This window comes from Lolium rigidum, chromosome 6 (assembly GCF_022539505.1).
Source record: "Lolium rigidum isolate FL_2022 chromosome 6, APGP_CSIRO_Lrig_0.1, whole genome shotgun sequence".
Classification (NCBI taxonomy): Eukaryota; Viridiplantae; Streptophyta; class Magnoliopsida; order Poales; family Poaceae; genus Lolium; species Lolium rigidum.
Window position 1 is genome coordinate 118163897 of NC_061513.1, and position 18869 is coordinate 118182765.

At 44.0% G+C, this 18869-nt stretch overlaps 1 protein-coding gene across 1 annotated transcript; it reads right to left on the reverse strand.

The window, feature by feature from the left end:
- Positions 1-15194: 15194 nt before the first annotated feature.
- On the reverse strand, positions 15195-15842 carry LOC124663192 (probable calcium-binding protein CML41). Its single transcript, XM_047200917.1, has one exon. The coding sequence runs from the start codon at positions 15840-15842 to the stop codon at positions 15195-15197; it is 648 nt and encodes a 215-aa protein (XP_047056873.1).
- Positions 15843-18869: the final 3027 nt, after the last annotated feature.

Consider the following 18869-nt stretch of genomic DNA (forward strand, 5'->3'; position numbering starts at 1 on the left):
ATTAAGCCTCAATGATTTACATTGCTTCGAGTTCTTGTATCACTTTTATGCCTCGCTTAATTTATGTTGCCGCAAGCATGATTATGACAAGTCATCGCTCTCTTGATTTGTCGCTCCCTAGTCTTTTGCTAGCCTTCACTTGTACCGAGCGGGAACGCTGCTCGTGCCTCCAAACACATGAAAACCAAGTTATTCCAGAGTGTCCACCATAAATACCTATGCATGGCATTTCAAACCATTCCAAGTAAATTCTCATGCGCTACCTTTAAAACCTTCAAAATGCTTCTTAATTTGTGTTAATGTTTCATAGCTCATGAGGAAGTATGTGGTGTTTAGCTTTCAACCTTGTCATTTACTTTTGACGGACTCTCATATGGAATAGTGGCACATCCGCTTATCCAATAATTTTGCAAAAAGAGCTGGCAATGGGATTCCCAGATCCCGAATTAATTAACTTAAATAGACACTCCTCCATGGTTTGTGATTGTTGGACTGGCACCCGAAGGATTCGGTTAGCCATGGCTTGTGTAAGCAAAGGATGGGGGAGTGTCATCATCATAATAAAACTAAACTAAAAAGGCACTCCTTCATGGTATGTGATCGTTAGCGTGCACCCGAGGATTCGGTTAGCCATGGTTTGTGTAAGAAAGGTTGGAAGGAGTGCCACATAAACATGCAAATAATTCATGGGAGCCGCTCTTGAAAGTCCGGTTGGCGAGGTAGTTGGTGTACCCATTACCATTCGTTGACAACAACAAACACCTCTCAAAATAATTTTACTCCTGCCTTACAAATGAAAAGCTCTAGCGCATGTTAATCCCTGCTTTCCTCTTTGAAGGACCATTCTTTTTTACTTTTATGTTGAGTCAGTTCACCTATTTCTCTCCACCTCAAGAAGCAAACATTTGTGTGAACTGTGCATTGATTCTTACATACTTGCATATTGCACTTGTTATATTACTCTATGTTGACAATTATCCATGAGATATACATGTACAAGTTGAAAGCAACCGCTGAAACTTAATCTTCCATTGTGTTGCTTCAATGTCTTTACTTTAAATTATTGCTTTATGAGTTAACTCTTATGCAAGACTTATTGATGCTTGTCTTGAAGTACTATTCATGAAAAGTCTTTGCTTTATGATTCACTTGTTTACTCATGTCATTACCATTATTTTGATCGCTGCATTCACTACATATGTTTACAAATAGTATGATCAAGGTTATGATGGCATGTCACTTCGAAATTATCTTTGTTATCGTTTTACCTCGCTCGGGACGAGCAGAACTAAGCTTGGGGATGCTTGATACGTCTCCGACGTATCGATAATTTCTTATGTTCTATGCCATATTATTGATGATACCTACATGTTTTATGCACACTTTATGTCATATTCGTGCATTTTCCGGAACTAACCTATTAACAAGATGCCGAAGTGCCGTCTGTCGTTTTCGCTGTTTTTGGTTTCGAAATCCTAGTAACGAAATATTCTCGGAATCGGACGAAATCAAGACCTGTGTTCCTATTTTCACCGGAAGCATCCGAACACCCGGGAAGGACCGAGAGGGGGCACCGGGCCTCCGCACCATAGGCCGGCGCGGCCCGGGCCCCCGGCCGCGCCGCCATATGGTGTGGCCACCCCTTCGACCCTCCTGCGCCGCCTCTTCGCCTATATAAAGCCTCCGTCGCGAAACCCCCGATGCGAAGAACCACGATACGGAAAACCTTCCCGCAGCCGCCGCCATCGCAAAGCCAAGATCCGGGGGACAGAGTCTCCGTTTCGGCACCCCGCCGGAGCGGGGAAGTGCCCCGGAAGGCTTCTCCATCGACACCGCTGCCATCTCCACCACCATCTTCATCACCGCTGCTGCTCCCATGAGGAGGGAGTAGTTCTCCATCGAGGCTCGGGGCTGTACCGGTAGCTATGTGGTTCATCTCTCTCCTATGTACTTCAATACAATAATCTCATGAGCTGCCTTACATGATTGAGATTCATATGATGATGCTTGTAATCTAGATGTCACTATGCTAGTCAAGTGAGTTTTACTTATGTGATCTCCGGAGACTCCTTGTCCCACGTGTGTAAAGGTGACAAGTGTGTGCACCGTGTGGGTCTCTTAGGCTATATTTCACGGAATACTTACTCACCGTTATGAATGGCGTAGTGAAGTGCTTATTTATATCTCTTTATGATTGCAATGTGTTTTGTATCACAATTTATCTATGTGCTACTCTAGTGATGTTATTAAAGTAGTTTATTCCTCCCGCACGGTGTAATGGTGACAGTGGTGTGCATCCGTGTTAGTACTTGGCGTATGCTATGATCATGATCTCTTGTAGATTGTGAAGTTAACTATTGCTATGATAGTATTGTTATGATCTATTCCTCCTACGTGGCGTGAAGGTGACAGTGTGCATGCTATGTTAGTACTTGGTTTAGTCGTGTCGATCTTTCTTGCACTCTAAGGTTACTTAAATATGAACATTGAATTGTGGAGCTTGTTAACTCCGGCATTGAGGGTTCGTGTAATCCTACGCAATGTGTTCATCATCCAACAAGAGTGTAGAGTATGCATTTATCTATTCTGTTATGTGATCAAAGTTGAGAGTGTCCACTAGTGAAAGTCTAATCCCTAGGCCTTGTTCCTAAATATCGCTATCGCTGCTTGTTTACTCGTTTTCATCGCGTTACTATTGTTGTGTTACTACTGCTGCGTTACTACCGCTTGTTTATCGTCCCGGGCAAAGCACTTTTCTGGTGCCGTTGCTACTACTTATTCATACCACTTGTATTTCACTATCTCTTCGCCGAACTAGTGCACCTATTAGGTGTGTTGGGGACACAAGAGACTTCTTGCTTTGTGGTTGCAGTGGTTGCATGAGAGGGATATCTTTGACCTCTTCCTCCCTGAGTTCGATAAACCTTGGGTGATCCACTTAAGGGAAACTTGCTGCTGTTCTACAAACCTCTGCTCTTGGAGGCCCAACACTGTCTACAAGAATAGAAGCTCCCGTAGACATCAGCGGCGGCGTCTCTGGAAGGTTTTCCGTATCGTGGCTCTCGGTACTGGGGTTTTCGCGACGAAGGCTTTAAGTAGGCGGAAGGGCGGCGTCGGTGGAGGCACGGGGGCCCCACACCATAGGGCGGCGCGGGCCCCACCCAGGCCACGCGGCCCTATGGTGGCGGCGCCTCGTCGCCCCACTTCGTAATCCCTTCGGTCTTCTGGAAGCTCCGTGGAAAAATAAGACCCTGGGCGTTGATTTCGTCCAATTCCGAGAATATTTCCTTTGTAGGATTTCTGAAACCAAAAACAGCGTAAAACAAAGAATCGGCTCTTCGGCATCTCGTCAATAGGTTAGTGCCGGAAAATGCATAATAATAAAGTGTGTATAAAACATGTGAGTATCATCATAAAAGTAGCATGGAACATAAGAAATTATAGATACGTTTGAGACGTATCAAGCATCCCCAAGCTTAGTTCCTACTCGCCCTCGAGTAGGTAAACGATAACAAGGATAATTTCCGAAGTGACATGCTACCATAATCTTGATCAATACTATTGTAAAGCATATGAGATGAATGCAGCGATTCGAAGCAATGGTAAAGACAATGAATAAACAACTGAATCATATAGCAAAGACTTTTCATGAATAGTACTTTCAAGACAAGAATCAATAAGACTTGCATAAGAGTTAACTCATAAAGCAATAAATTCTTAGTAGAAAGTTTTGAAGCAACACAAAGGAAGATGTAAGTTTCAGCAGTTGCTTTCAACTTCAACATGTATATCTCAGGGATAATTGTCAACACAAAGTAATATAACAAGTGCAATAGGTAAACATGTAAGGATCAATGCACACAGTTCACACAAGTGTTTGCTTCTAAGATTGAAAGAAGTAGGTAAACTGACTCAACAATAAAGTAGAAGATAGGCCCTTCGCAGAGGAAGCATGGATTACTATTTTTGTGCTAGAGCTTTTCATTTTGAAAACATAGAAACAATTTTGTCAACGGTAGTAATAAATCATATGTGTTATGTATAAGACATCCTATAAGTTGCAAGTCTCATGCATAGATTACCAATAGTGCTCGCACCTTGTCCTAATTAGCTTGGATTTACATGGATTATCATTGCATAACATATGTTTCAACCAAGTGTCACAAAGGGGTACCTCTATGCCGCCTGTACAAAGGTCTAAAGCGAAAGATCGCATTTGATTTCTCGTTTTTGATTATTCTCAACTTAGACATCCATACCGGGACAACATAGACAACAACTAATGGACTCCTCTTTAATGCATAAGCATTCAACAACTGATAATATTCTCATAAGAGATTGAGGATTGATGTCCAAACTGAAACTTCCACAATGGATCATGGCTTTAGTTAGCGGCCCAATGTTCTTCTCTAACAATATGCATACTCAAACCATTTGATCATGATAAATCACCCTTACTTCAGACAAGACGAACATGCATAGCAACTCACATGATATTCAACAAAAGTGTAATAGTTGGTGGCGTCCCCAGAAACATGGTTACCGCTCAACAAGCAACTTATTAAGAAATAAGATACATAAGTACATATTCTTGACCACAATAGTTTTTAAGGCTATTTTCCCATGAGCTATATATTGCAAGACAAAGAATAGAATTTTAAAGGTAGCACTCAAGTAATTTACTTTGGAATGGCAGAGAAATACCATGTAGTAGGTAGGTATGGTGGACACAAATGGCATAGTTTTTGGCTCAAGGATTTGGATGCACGAGAAGAATTCCTCTCAATACAAGGCTTAGGCTAGCAAGGTTGTTTGAAGCAAACTCAAGTATAAAACGGTACGAGTAAAACTTACATAAGAACATATTGCAAGCATTATAAGACTCTACATTGTCTCCTTGTTGTTCAAACACCTTAACCGAGAAAATATCTAGACTCTAGAGAGACCAATCATGCAAACCAAATTTTAACAAGCTCTATGTAGTTCTTCATTAGTAGGTGCAAAGTACATGATGCAAGAGCTTAAACATGATCTATGTGAGCACAACAATTGCCAAGTATCAAATTATTCAAGACATCATACCATTTACCACATGAAGCATTTTCTGTTTCCAACCATATAACAATGAACGAAGCAGTTTCAACCTTCGCCATGAACATTAAAAGTAAAACTAAGAACACATGTGTTCATATGCAACAGCGGAGCGTGTCTCTCTCCCACACAAGGAATGCTAGGATCCGATTTTTTTCAAATAAAAACCAAAACCAAAAACATACAGACGCTCCAAGTAAAGCACATAAGATGTGACGGAATAAAAATATAGTTTCACTAGAGGTGACCTGATAAGTTGTCGATGAAGAAGGGATGCCTTGGGCATCCCCAAGCTTAGATGCTTGAGTCTTCTTAAAATATGCAGGGATGAACCACGGGGCATCCCAAGCTTAGACTTTTCACTCTTCTTGATCATATTGTATCATCCTCCTCTCTTGACCCTTGAAAACTTCCCCCACACCAAACTCAAAACAAACTCATTAGAGGGTTAGTGCATAATCGAAAATTCACATATTCAGAGGTGACATAATTATTCTTAACACTTCTGGACATTGCACAAATCTAATGAAAGTTAATGGAACAAAGAAAGCCATCAAACATAGCAAAACAGGCAATGCGAAATAAAAGGCAGAATCTGTCAAAACAGAACAGTCCGTAAAGACGAATTTTTCTGGGACACTTAACTTGCTCAGATGAAAATGCTCAAATTGAATGAAAGTTGCGTACATATCTGGGGATCACGCACGTAAATTGGCAGATTTTTATAAATTACCTACAGAAGGGGCTGCTCAATTTCGTGACAGTAAGAAATCTGTTTCTGCGCAGTAATCCAAATCTAGTATCATCTTTAGTATCAAAGACTTTACTTGGCACAAAAATGCAATAAAATAAAGATAAGGAGAGGTTGCTACAGTAGTAACAACTTCCAAGACTCAAATATAAAACAAAAGTTTAGAAGTAAAATAATGGGTTGTCTCCCATAAGCGCTTTTCTTTAACGCCTTTCAGCTAGGCGCAGAAAGTGTGAATCAAGTATTGTCGAAAAACGAAGCATCAACATCAATGGGTATCTTAGATGCTCCATCATACATAGTGGTGCTAAGGGCTTTGTCAATTTTAGGCCTATAATAGTTTTTTTTGGCTTAGGCACTTTAGAGACATACATGAACTTTTGCTCCTTACCCACATAAGCTTTCTCCTTAAACTTAAGAGAAGAAAAAGTTGAACCCAAGGTTCCCATAGCTTCTTCAAGTTCACTAATCCTATGGGTTCGATTATCATGAGTAGCACAAGTTTCTAAAATGGCAATTCTCTCATTGATTCCACTTAGAGTTTTATCAAGTTTATCAGTGTCATTAAGTAATATTCTCAATTTAGTCTCAACACTTGGAAGATTTTTCTCTATGGCTTCCAACTTTTTCATGACATCTTCAAGAGAGATTTCAATTTTAGCTTCATTAACAGGTGGTATTCCAACTACACTCTCAATGATGCAACTAGCTTCTAAAGCAGGAGTGCCTAGGAAATTACCTCCCGCAAGAGTATCAAGAACATACCTATTCCAGCTAGAGATACCAACATAAAAGTTCCTAAGTAGGATAATAGTGGAGTGTTTCTTAATGCACCTATGATGAGCATCACTAATTCTATACCAAGCATCTTTAAAACTTTCTCCCCCTTGTTGCTTAAACGAACGAACTTCAACTTCAGGATTACTCGTTTTAACAGTAGTAAATAAAAGAAACTAAATAAAGTAATTGCAAGTAACTATTTTTTTTGTGTTTTTAATATGGAGAACAAGACAGTAAATAAAGTAAAACTAGCAACTATTTTTTTTGTATTTTTAATAAAGAAAGCAAACAAAGCAGTAAATAAAATAAAGTAAAGCAAGACAAAAACAAAGTAAAGAGATTGGATGTGGGAGACTCCCCTTGCAGCGTGTCTTGATCTCCCCGGCAACGGCGCCAGAAAAATCCTTGTTGTCGGCATGTTGACACACGTCTGTTGGGAACCCCAAGAGGAAGGTGTGATACGTACAACAGCGAGTTTTCCCTCAGTATGAAACCAAGGTTATCGAACCAGTAGGACTCAAGGAACACGTGAAGGTTGTTGGTGACGGAGTGTAGTGCGGCGCAACACCAGGGATTCCGGCGCCAACGTGGAACCTGCACAACACAATCACAATACTTTGCCCCAACTTAACAGATGAGGTTGTCAATCTCACCGGCTTGCTCGTAAACAAAGGATTAAACGTATGGTGTGGAAAATGATGTTTGTTTGCGAAGAACAAGAAAGAACAGAGTTTGCGGTAGATTGTATTTCAGATGTAAAAGAATGGACCGGGGTCCACGAGCTCACTAGTGGTGTCTCTCCCATAAGATAAATGGCATGTTGGGTGAACAAATTACAGTTGGGCAATTGACAAATAGAGAGGGCATAACAATGCACATACATATCACGATGACTACTATGAGATTTAATCAGGGCATTACGACAAAGTACATAGACCGCTATCCAGCATGCATCTATGCCTAAAAAGTCCACCTTCGAGGTTATCATCCGAACCCCTTCCGGTATTAAGTTGCAAACAATGTACAATTGTATTAAGTATGGTGCGTAATATAATCAACACAAATATCCTTAGACAAAGCATTGATGTTTTATCCCTAGTGGCAACAGAGACATCCACAACCTTAGAACTTTCCGTCACCGTCCTGCATTCAATGGAGGCATGAACCCACTATCGAGCATAAATACTCCCTCTTGGAGTCACAAGTATCAACTTGGCCGTAGCCCCTACTAGCAACGGAGAGCATGCAAGAACATAAACAACACATATATGATAGATTGATAATCAACTTGACATAGTATTCCATATTCATCGGATCCCAACAAACACAACATGTAGCATTACAAATAGATGATCTTGATCATGATAGGCAGCTCACAAGATCTAACATGATAGCTGATACGTCTCCAACGTATCGATAATTTCTTGTGTTCCATGCCACATTATTGATGTTATCTACATGTTATATGCACACTTTATGTCATATTCGTGCATTTTCTGGAACTAACCTATTAACAAGATGCCGAAGTGCCAGCTCCCGTTTTCTGCTGTTTTTGGTTTCGTAAATCCTAGTAACGAAATATTCTCGGAATCGGACGAAATCAACGCCCAGTGTTCCTATTTTACCCGAAGCATCCGTAACACACGAGAACCGCCGGAGAGGGGGGCAGGGCCACCACACCACACCCCGGCGCGGCCAAGGGGGGGGCGCGCCCCCCTAGGGTGTGGGCCCCCCAGAAGCCCTCCTGCGCCGCCTCTCCGCCTATATAAAGCCCCTGACCTAAAAACCTCGGCGCGTTCGAGGAAAAACCACGATACGGAAAACCTTCCAGAGCCGCCGCCATCGCGAAGCCAAGATCTGGGGGACAGGAGTCTCTGTTCCGGCACCTCGCCGGAGCGGGGAAGTGCCCCGGAAGGCTTCTCCATCGACACCGCTGCCATCTCCACCACCATCTTCATCACCGCTGCTCGCTCCCATGAGGAGGGAGTAGTTCTCCATCGAGGCTCGGGGCTGTACCGGTAGCTATGTGGTTCATCTCTCTCCTATGTGCTTCAATACAATAATCTCATGAGCTGCCTTACATGATTGAGATTCATATGATGATGCTTGTAATCTAGATGTCATTATGCTAGTCAAGTGAGTTTTACCTATGTGAGCTCCGGAGACTCCTTGTCCCACGTGTGTAAAGGTGACAGTGTGTGCACCGTGTGGGTCTCTTAGGCTATATTTCACAGAATACTTATTCACTGTTGAATGGCATAGTGAGGTGCTTATTTATATCTCTTTATGATTGCAATATGTTTTGTATCACAATTTATCTATGTGCTACTCTAGTGATGTGTTATTAAAGTAGTTTTATTCCTCCCCGCACGTGTGCAAAGGTGACGAGTGTGTGCACCGTGTTAGTACTTGGTTTATGCTATGATCATGATCTCTTGTAGATTGCGAAGTTAACTATTGCTATGATAATATTGATGTGATCTATTCCTCCTACATATGCATGAAGGTGACAATGTGTGCATGCTATGTTAGTACTTGGTTTAGTCTTTTGATCTATCTTACACTAAAGGTTACTAAAATATGAGCATTATTGTGGAGCTTGTTAACTCCGGCATTGAGGGTTCGTGTAATCCTACGCAATGTGTTCATCATCCAACAAGAGTGTAGAGTATGCATTTATCTCGTTTCGTTATGTGATCAATGTTGAGAGTGTCCACTAGTGAAAGTCTAATCCCTAGGCCTTGTTCCTAAATATCGCTATCGCTGCTTGTTTATCGTTTTACTCAGCGTCACTCATCTACTGCGTTACTACCGCTTGTTTACTCGTCCCGGGCAAAGCAATCGTTCTGGTGCCGTTGTCTGCTACTTATTCATACCACCCGTATTTCACTATCTCTTCGCCGAACTAGTGCACCTATTAGGTGTGTTGGGGACACAAGAGACTTCTTGCTTTGTGGTTGCAGGGTTGCATGAGAGGGATATCTTTGACCTCTTCCTCCCTGAGTTCGATAAACCTTGGGTGATCCACTTAAGGGAAAACTTGCTGCTGTTCTACAAACCTCTGCTCTTGGAGGCCCAACACTGTCTACAAGAATAGAAGCTCCCATAGACATCAATAGCACAATGAGGAGAAGACAACCATCTAGCTACTGCTATGGACCCATAGTCCAGGGGTGAACTACTCACACATCAATCCGGAGGCGATCATGGTGATGAAGAGTCCTCCGGGAGATGATTCCCCTCTCCGGCGGGGTGCCGGAGGCGATCTCCTGAATCCCCCGAGATGGGATTGGCGGCGGCGGCGTCTCTGGAAGGTTTTCCGTATCGTGGCTCTCGGTACTGGGGTTTTCGCGACGAAGGCTTTAAGTAGGCGGAAGGGCAGCGTCGGTGGACGCACGGGGGCCCCACACCATAGGGTGACGCGGGCCCCACCCAGGCCGCGCGGCCCTATGGTGGCGGCGCCTCGTCGCCCCACTTCGTAATCCCTTCGGTCTTCTGGAAGCTCCGTGGAAAAATAAGACCCTGGGCGTTGATTTCGTCCAATTCCGAGAATATTTCCTTTGTAGGATTTCGAAACCAAAAACAGCACAAAACAAGAATCGGCTCTTCGGCATCTCGTCAATAGGTTAGTGCCGGAAAATGCATAATAATGACATAAAGTGTGTATAAAACATGTGAGTATCATCATAAAAGTAGCATGGAACATAATAAATTATAGATAAGTTTGAGACGTATCAGTATGATGAGCACATCGGCAAGTTTTTCCCCAGAAAGAAACCATGGTTTAATCGATCAGTAGGAGAAATAAATCACTTCTGAAGGTTGTTGTTGGCTGACTTTGGCAGGGCGCACTACCGATGTCAGCAACAATGTGGAACCTGCACACAACACAACCAAACTACTTTGCCCCAACTTACAGTGAGGTTGTCAATCTCACTGGTTTTGCTGAAAACAAAGTATTAGACGTATAGTGTGGAAAGAGATGTTTGTTTACAATGAGAATAAAGAGAACAATGCTTGCAGTAAGGAAACAGAACATGTATTTGCAGTAGATGGTTGTATGAGTTGTAAAAGAAAGGACCGAGATCCACAGTTCACTAGAGGTGTCTCTCCATAAAGATAAATAACATGTTGGGTAAACAAATTACATCTAGGTAATTGACAGAATAAAGACTATACATGATAAGATGATTACTATGAGATTCACTTGGGTATTACAACAAGATTCATAGACCGTAATCGAACTGCATCTATGACTAATAATCCACCCTCAGGATATCATCCGAACAACTTTGGGTATTAAGTTGAAAGCAACATATTATTGCATTAAGTAAAGTGTGTAAAGTAAACAATATAATTATCCTTGGATAAAGTATTGTTGTTTTCTCCCTAGTAGCAACAACACATCTACAATCTTAGGAGTTATTTTTACTCTCCTAGATTACTAGAGGATAAATACTCTCTCTTAGAGTCACAAGCACATACTTGGCCAGAGCATCTACTAGCAACAGAGAGCATGCATGATCACAAATAACATATAAAACAGATCATAATCAACTCAATCATAGTACTCAATATTCATCGGATCCCAGCAAACACAACATGTAGCATTACATAAAGATGATCTTGATCATGTTAGGCAGCTCACAAAATCTAAACATGAAGCATAAAGAGGAGAAGACAACCATCTAGCTACTGCTATGGACCCGTAGTCCAAAGATGAACTACTCACGCATCACTCCGGAGGTGGGTATGATGATGAAAAGGCCTCCGGCGATGATCTCCCTCTTCGGCATGGTGCCGGAAAGAGTTTCAGAACCCTCCCGAACTAGGGTTGATGATGGCGACGGCCATGGAACATTTTGTGGATGGAGGCTCGGGTATCTTGCATTTTCCCGAGGATGTCAATTTATAGGCGAAATGGCGAGATTGGTGGACGTCCGGGGGGCCCACACCATACCTAGGCGCGACCAGAGGGCCTGCGCCTAGGGGTGGTGTGGCCGCCCCCGGCTCTTCTCCGTCTCCCCTTTGGACTCCGTCTTCGTGACAGAAAAATAGGAACTTTGGCTTTTGTTTCGTCCAATTCCGAGAATATTTCCAGAACAACTTTTCTGAAATACAAAAACAGCAGAAAACAGGAACTAACATTGTGGCTTCTTGTTAATATGTTAGTTCCAAAAAAATGCATAAAAATGCCATGAAGTGTAAACAAAACATATAGCAATTCGTGTAAAACAAGCATGGAACATCAAAAATCATAGATATGTTTGCAACATATCAGCATCCTCAAGCTTAACTCATGCTCGTCCTCGAATAGGTAAGTGATAACAAAAATAATTTTTGAGGTTACATGCACCCAACACAATCTTGATCAAGTTATTGTAAAAGCATTGTAAGCTGAGATCAAAGTACTCTAAACATAGGCATGATAGATATAATTCTAACAAAAGAACTTAGCAATTATGTTACAACATGAAAATAACTCAAACAAAAGATCATGAATAATAGTGCACTGAAAGCAATTGTTTGTTTTTTAGCATAGAGAAAACATATCAAAGTGGTATTCAGATTGTTCTTCATGGAATAGCAAAATATAAATGCATAGGACACCTTTAAAGTTCAGAAGGGTGACTAGATAAAAATAATTTGAGAACAAGCAATAACATAATTATGAATCAATCAATAATAAATCTTGGGACTATGCATATTATACTCAGAATGACAATTATGCTCTCTTAATTGGTGCATAAAGTTAGAAGATGAAGACTCAACATAAAAGTAAAAGAAAGGCCCTTCGCAGAGGGAAGCAGAGATTACTCATGTGCTAGACCTTTTTTTATTTTGAATAAAACAGAGGTGTTGAAAATGTATTTTGAGAGGTATGTATGTCTATGTCAGCGACTGATATCAAATGGTTTATCATCCTTTCATATAGTGACTTCAAGAGCGGCTCCCATATAGTTCTCCTTTTGCACATCATTATTTAGGATATCTCCAGTACATAGTGTGTGGAGCTTTATTTATTTATTTTAGGTGGGCTGGGCACCCAGTTGTCTTGCTCTTTTTACAGTATTAAGGACTAGCACATTATTCATGCTAGTCAAGGTGTGAAGTCATGAAAAGACAATAAAGCATTTAATAATTCCTCATGAGCTAAAACAGGAACACAAAACATGTAATAGTTTTTGAAGGTTTTAAAGGTAGCACATAAGCAATTTACTTTGGAGTGGCGGTAAAATACCACATATAGGTAGGTATGGTGGACACAATTGGCAAACTTTATTTTTTTGGGAGTTGGATGCACGAGTAGAGCTCATACTCAGTACATGTGAAGGCTAGCAAAAGACTAGAAGCGACCAACTAAGAGACCAATAATGGCCATAATCATGCATAGCGATAAAACATTATTAATCAAAGCATAAAGTGATATTACAAGTCAAAAACTAAATGATGATAGAGGCTTGAGGTGACTGGTTTGTAATCATAACATGGTGTAAGCATGTGCCAACTCAACCCAAATAAAGCATCAAAGGATAACACCACAATATTATGCTTTTGTATGATGGAAACAACACATGATTCTTTCAATGGCACATTAAGCACTCTCAGCTATTTGAGACAAGTCATGCTACAACAATAACTACTAAGCATATAATTAAAATTAAAATCTAACATGACATGCTAAAGTCTAAGCCACAGTCTAAACAAGCTTCTTTTTGTACCACTATAAGCATGAAATATTTTACCCTTCTCCAACACCAATCAATTTATTTGAAACAACTCTCATAGATAATAAAAAATAAAGACCAGAGAGCTAATCATACCTAACTAAAGAAAACTAGCAAGCTCTAAACAAAATACGAGTGGAAAACAAGAGCTAAACGCAGTACTAGCAAAAGAGAACAGTCGTAGAACAATAAAAGTGAAACTAGAGTGTTCTAAGCAATGAAAACGGAGTGTGTCTTTCTCCAAACAAGTATGTCGGGATCCAACCATATGAACCGCTGCCCCTGAGCCGCCGCTGCTGCCGGCCCAGGCCTCGGCCACAGCCCCGGCCCCGGCCACGGCGGCAGTGGTGGCGCCCCTTCCGTTGAACGATGAGGGGGAGGAGAGGGTTTCCGCGGCGGTGTTCCATGGGAGGTGATGAAGCGCCGGTGGAGGAAGCCGGGCGGCACGACTACTTGGTCGGGGCCTGACGCTCTCCGTCGGTAGCCATGGAGGATTCAGTGGTGCTGTGGCGGCCTCCGCCCCGGGTGACGGTTCAGCGGTGGTACGCATGATCCGCACCGCCGTCCTCTTCCCTGGTGATCCGGTATGAGGGACTGGCGGCGTGGGGGCTGCTGGTGTTGCTTTATTTTTGGTGGCGGTCCTTGGGTTTCTTGCAAGCGAAGATGAAGATCTGCGTCAGTTTGCTTTGATCTAGATGGAGAGATGAGTTCCGGAAAACTCCACTGGCGAATGAAACAATGCATCTTTGCCTGGAGTTTGCTGGATCGGGTGGTATTCGGTCTCGCGCACCCATGTTTTTATTCCGACCGTTTGGTTCTGGAGGGAGCAGCGCGAAGATCTATTCTGTGTTGACATCAGGTGACTTTTTGGTCCATGGTGGAGTCAGAAGAAGGAATATCCTGAAGGTCGGATTGGTGGACTGGCTAAAGGAGGTTTGAGTCTCCGTGATGCTGAGGGATTTGCTTGGCGATCCGGGCTCCGCAACAGTGGTATGCATGTGGGGGCGGCAACACAGGTGAAGTTCAGAGTCTTACATCTCGGGGTGAAAACCCAAGGTGTGGCCTTAACTAGTTGTGCCTGACAATGATCTTGTTGGAGATATTGTTTTGAGTGTGGGGATTATCTTGAGGGTGAAAACCTAAGACCTTTGATCGGGCGACGACGGCGATGGTGCACTGTTCTCTTCTTGGAGGCGTTGCTTTTAGAGAGTCTGTATTTCAGGTGTTGTCACGGTGGTGGTTGTATTGCTGTTGCTAGGTCTGAATTGCTGTAGCGGGACTTTTATTTCTTAGTTTTCTTTACTTCTTTTTAGCTGTGTGCATCCGTACTACCACTAGGTGGAGCGTTGTTGCAGAAGCTAGATGTAATTATTATCTTTTGATATTAATATATTTTATTGGAAAAAAATTATGTATAGAATATAAAAAACTCCATTGGGCGCATCAATGGAGTTCGCCCTGGGGCTCTTAAAAGACCTAAGCCGGCCCTGAGCTTAGTCATCGCCCGGTCAATGATCTTGAGTGAACAATAAGCATATGCGTTTTCGTGTGGTTTTTCGGGCATGCTAGAGTTGCTCTAAGCATGCTGTCTCTGAGTTCCAATTAACATCACGTACTAGATAAAATTGCTATCCTTGGCGGCATGGCAAGATTACAGCATCGTCTGTCTTAGGAAAGTCTCCAGCACACAAACATCGGACGCCAAACATACACACACAAACGACATACTGGCATAGCAAACCCACTACGAATGGGCGCGGGAAAGCACACCAGAAGCACACAACGGATAACATCGAAATCGTACGGAAGCAACGAGCCGCGCGCGCCATGGGACATATAGGTCGCTAGCCATGGCTCATCATGCGGTTGAAATCGTGGAAGTCGAGCTCGCCGTCGCCGTCGTCGTCGTAGGCGCGTATCATGGCCTCGCACTCGGCGACCGACGGATCTTCGCCGAGCTGGCTGAGCACGCGCTGCAGCCCGCGCGGCGTGATCCGGCCGGAGCCCTTGACGGCCTCGAAGGCCTGGAACGCGCGCCGCAGGTCCTCCCGCTCCTCCTCCTCCCCGCCCTTCCGCTCCACGATCCGAGCGAACTCCTCGAACCCCAGCGTCAGGTCGCCGCCGCCGCCGCTGGCCGCGTCCAGCTCCAGCGCGGCCGCCGCGCCGCCGTCGCCCATGGACGCGAAGAAGTCGCGGAGCTCCAGGCCGGAGATCAGGCCGTCCATGTCGCGGTCGAAGTGGCGGAAGATCTCCCGGAGCTCCGCCTGGCGGTCGCGCTCGCGCCCGCGTGACGACGTTCCCATGGACGACGACGCCGACGACGATAGGGAGCGTGTCGACCTTGCGCCGGGGCCGGTTGGGGAGTCCGGGGGCGACACGGTGGTGGCCTTGCACTGGCCGCAGGCAAGAAGGCCTGGCAGACTGAGCCTGAAGCTCCCCTTCGGGGACAGCCGCTTCGACGACGGCGGGTTGGACACCTCGGTGCTCGCCATTGATCTTGGTTTGCAGCGAGGCTACCTAGCTGAAAGCTTCCGGAATTCTCTATGTGAAAGTTAAGTTAGTGAAGTGTGCATCTGCGCGCGCGCGTGCGGTGTATATATAGGTCGGGAGAAAGGCGGAGCAGCAGTCCAGTTCGCCGGCCGTTCAGTATTTTACGGCGGGCAGCGGGGGAAATTTCACGAGACCTTTTCTGGCACCTAGTGCTTTCTGTCACAGGGTCAGATCGAGCCAATGGTACATGGCGAATTAAGTTGCATGTAAGTTGGGCGAAATTACACATTCCGACGAATTGAAGTGTGGTAGCAGCTAACGTATTATGCTGGAAACGGAGGAGCCTATACGCAATACATGCTGAAAACCTGTGATCGAGTTGCCTCGATCACCGGCCAATTTCAAACAAAAATCGTAGTTGTTGCCACATGTATCGCCTTTGGAGGAACCTCGAGCATAGATATTCACGCGAGGAAAAGGTAGAGAAAATACTTGGTTCGGTGGGGATATCCTATCAAAACATGGAAAGCATCGCCGTAAGCTAGCTAGGTGTTTGAGTGTCTTAGAATTAGGTAATCTAATCTATTTCTCTCCCAAGGACAACATGTGTAATCTGTTCTAGGTAACTAGATCTCTTTCCGGCAAGAAAAAGGGAAAAAAATACTCCAGAGATACCTGACATTTGCCTCAATTGATGCACACAATCTTATGTTCCGGAGTAGGTTCATCATTTATTATGTACATCTCATGGATCACATAAAGTCGATACATGTATCAACACCATTTAGGGATGACAAGGATACAAAGACTAAGCATCACTTAATCTACAGCCGACCAGCCCGGCTTCAGATAATCTGGTACATCTTTTCGTTGCTCAACATTTACAGTGATGGATATTGATGAGAGAGTGAGGTTTCCCCTAACCAAAATTCCTCCCCGAATCTCGTACATTTACCAGTTACCATTTCCAGACTTCCCCATTCCACTTAGTGATTCTATATTTTGTGTTTCAGTGTTTCCATCCATCGCATTAGTTCTTCCATTAATTAGTTATGCCCCCTAGCTAGGCTTTGTGGGGAAGCTTCGAAACGCCAAATGCGACCCATTTTGTTGAATACCATGAACATTTGGTGCTTGTCGTTTGTTTATGTGCGTGCTTTCACACCATCTAGATTATAAGCCAGGTCCAAGACAAGAAGCCGCCCATGCAATCTATATTATCCGCATATACACCACCACATGCTTATGGCATTTCCCACGAAGTATACATACGTTATATATTCAGCTCAACTCCACGACACATGACATGAGTACATCACCAATTGGAACCGAACTGTTCTCTGTCTGTCGCAACGGATGTCCCCACAACCAGAAACATCGCAATGAAATGGACAAATTAAGGGTGTTCGTGTGCGTGTGCTATGCCAACCTGAACCACCCCACGCGCGAAGCTCAGAAAACTAAACCCGCGCGGAAGAGGTTAAAGCACCGGCGAGCGGTGGAGGGATCACGTCAGGGGGTTCGGTGCCGGTCTGCCGGAGGAAGCTTCGCGCCACCTTCCCTCCCCTCCGCGGCTCCGCCGGAGATAATAATCTACAGCACCCTCCCCAGTCCGAGCCTTTCAGTTGTGCGGGAAGATGATAATGTTGTAAAATTTGCCACTGTGATGTATGCGGTGATTGCTGCTAGTATATGAACTGTGATATGCGTTGCTTGGGAAATGGTTGGCGTCAGAATCCATTTACGTATCCGTGGAGGGACATTGCTGATGTACTGTAAAGAGTGACTCACATCAATGCCATTACGTTGCGGCCGATTGATCGATGTTGACTCGTTTAGGCGAGGGTCTAGCTTTTACCCAACACGAGCGAAAAAGGTGACCTTCTGGGCCCTCATCAGTTTTCAGAGGCTTTCGAAGGTTACCGGCCATGGCGAACTGAAACTGCGTGCCCAATCGCTGTCTGGTCGACAGGGATCAAACCAGATCGAGCTGATCCAGCGAGGCCAGCGCGTGCTTGCTTTGGTAAGTTTCGGCGCGCAGCATTGGGAGCTTACCCTGTTTCCCGTTTCGAAGCTTGAGCTGAGCGTGCACGCCTGCTGCATAAAGGGAGCCTGCGGGATGGAACTACCTGCTTTGCTTCTCCCTTATCCAGAAAGCATGCCTGCTTGGATTCCAAGGAGTTTGCAGCCTGTTTGGCTCCACAGCGAAGATGATGAAGAAGACCCGACAGATCAAGTTCAGCTTGCTTTGGCAGGGGTTTCATCGGGATCCAGGGGCGGACATGGTGTTTTGACTTGTAGGATGGACCTATTACGAAAAAATACATTTTTAAATGTTAAGAAAATCCGGAAAAAATACGACATAGAATTTCTCGGAATTTATGTTTTAGACAATAGATCCATCTACACCTACGAGAAAATTAAAAACCACCACAATAGCCAAAAGTTTGGATAACCGCCAGCATTCTGAAATTCGCGAAAGACTACTGACCAAGCGTAACAGTCTCACAAAAAATTCGGTGATCCAGTTTAAGTTGGCTAACGCTGTTTCCAATCGATGGGTGTTAGAGACACCTTTTTTTTTCTCTTCTCTTCTGTTCCTTTATTTTATTTTTATTCTTTTGCTCACTATGGACCAGTCCGGCCAAAAACATCTACTTTGGCCATGCCGGATGGGGCAACACACCTCATCCCCACCTATTCTCACAAAATGGTCTCTATGTTGCTGTTCCAATCCATCGCCCATGGACGACACCCATTGTATCGGCAAGACGCACCTTGGAGTACAACACCAGCAGCCGCATAAGCTCCTGAAACCTCCAAGGTCGAGGCCTAGGCCAACACCCCAAGAGTGTCGGCTCAGTTGTAGAGCCCCACGTAATCCATTCTCAACTAAGACGTGGGCCACGTCCTACTTGAGGACCGAGATGAGGCTCCTAGTAAAGGTGGACCCATGAAAGCAACAAGGCAGGGGCATACCATGTCACGGCGAGTCGCCGAAAAAGTGATCGGAGCCAGGCACCACCTCG

Bases quoted from the DNA above. Each gene is read 5' to 3' on its own strand.
- LOC124663192 (XM_047200917.1), bottom strand. From the start codon at position 15,842: ATGGCGAGCACCGAGGTGTCCAACCCGCCGTCGTCGAAGCGGCTGTCC.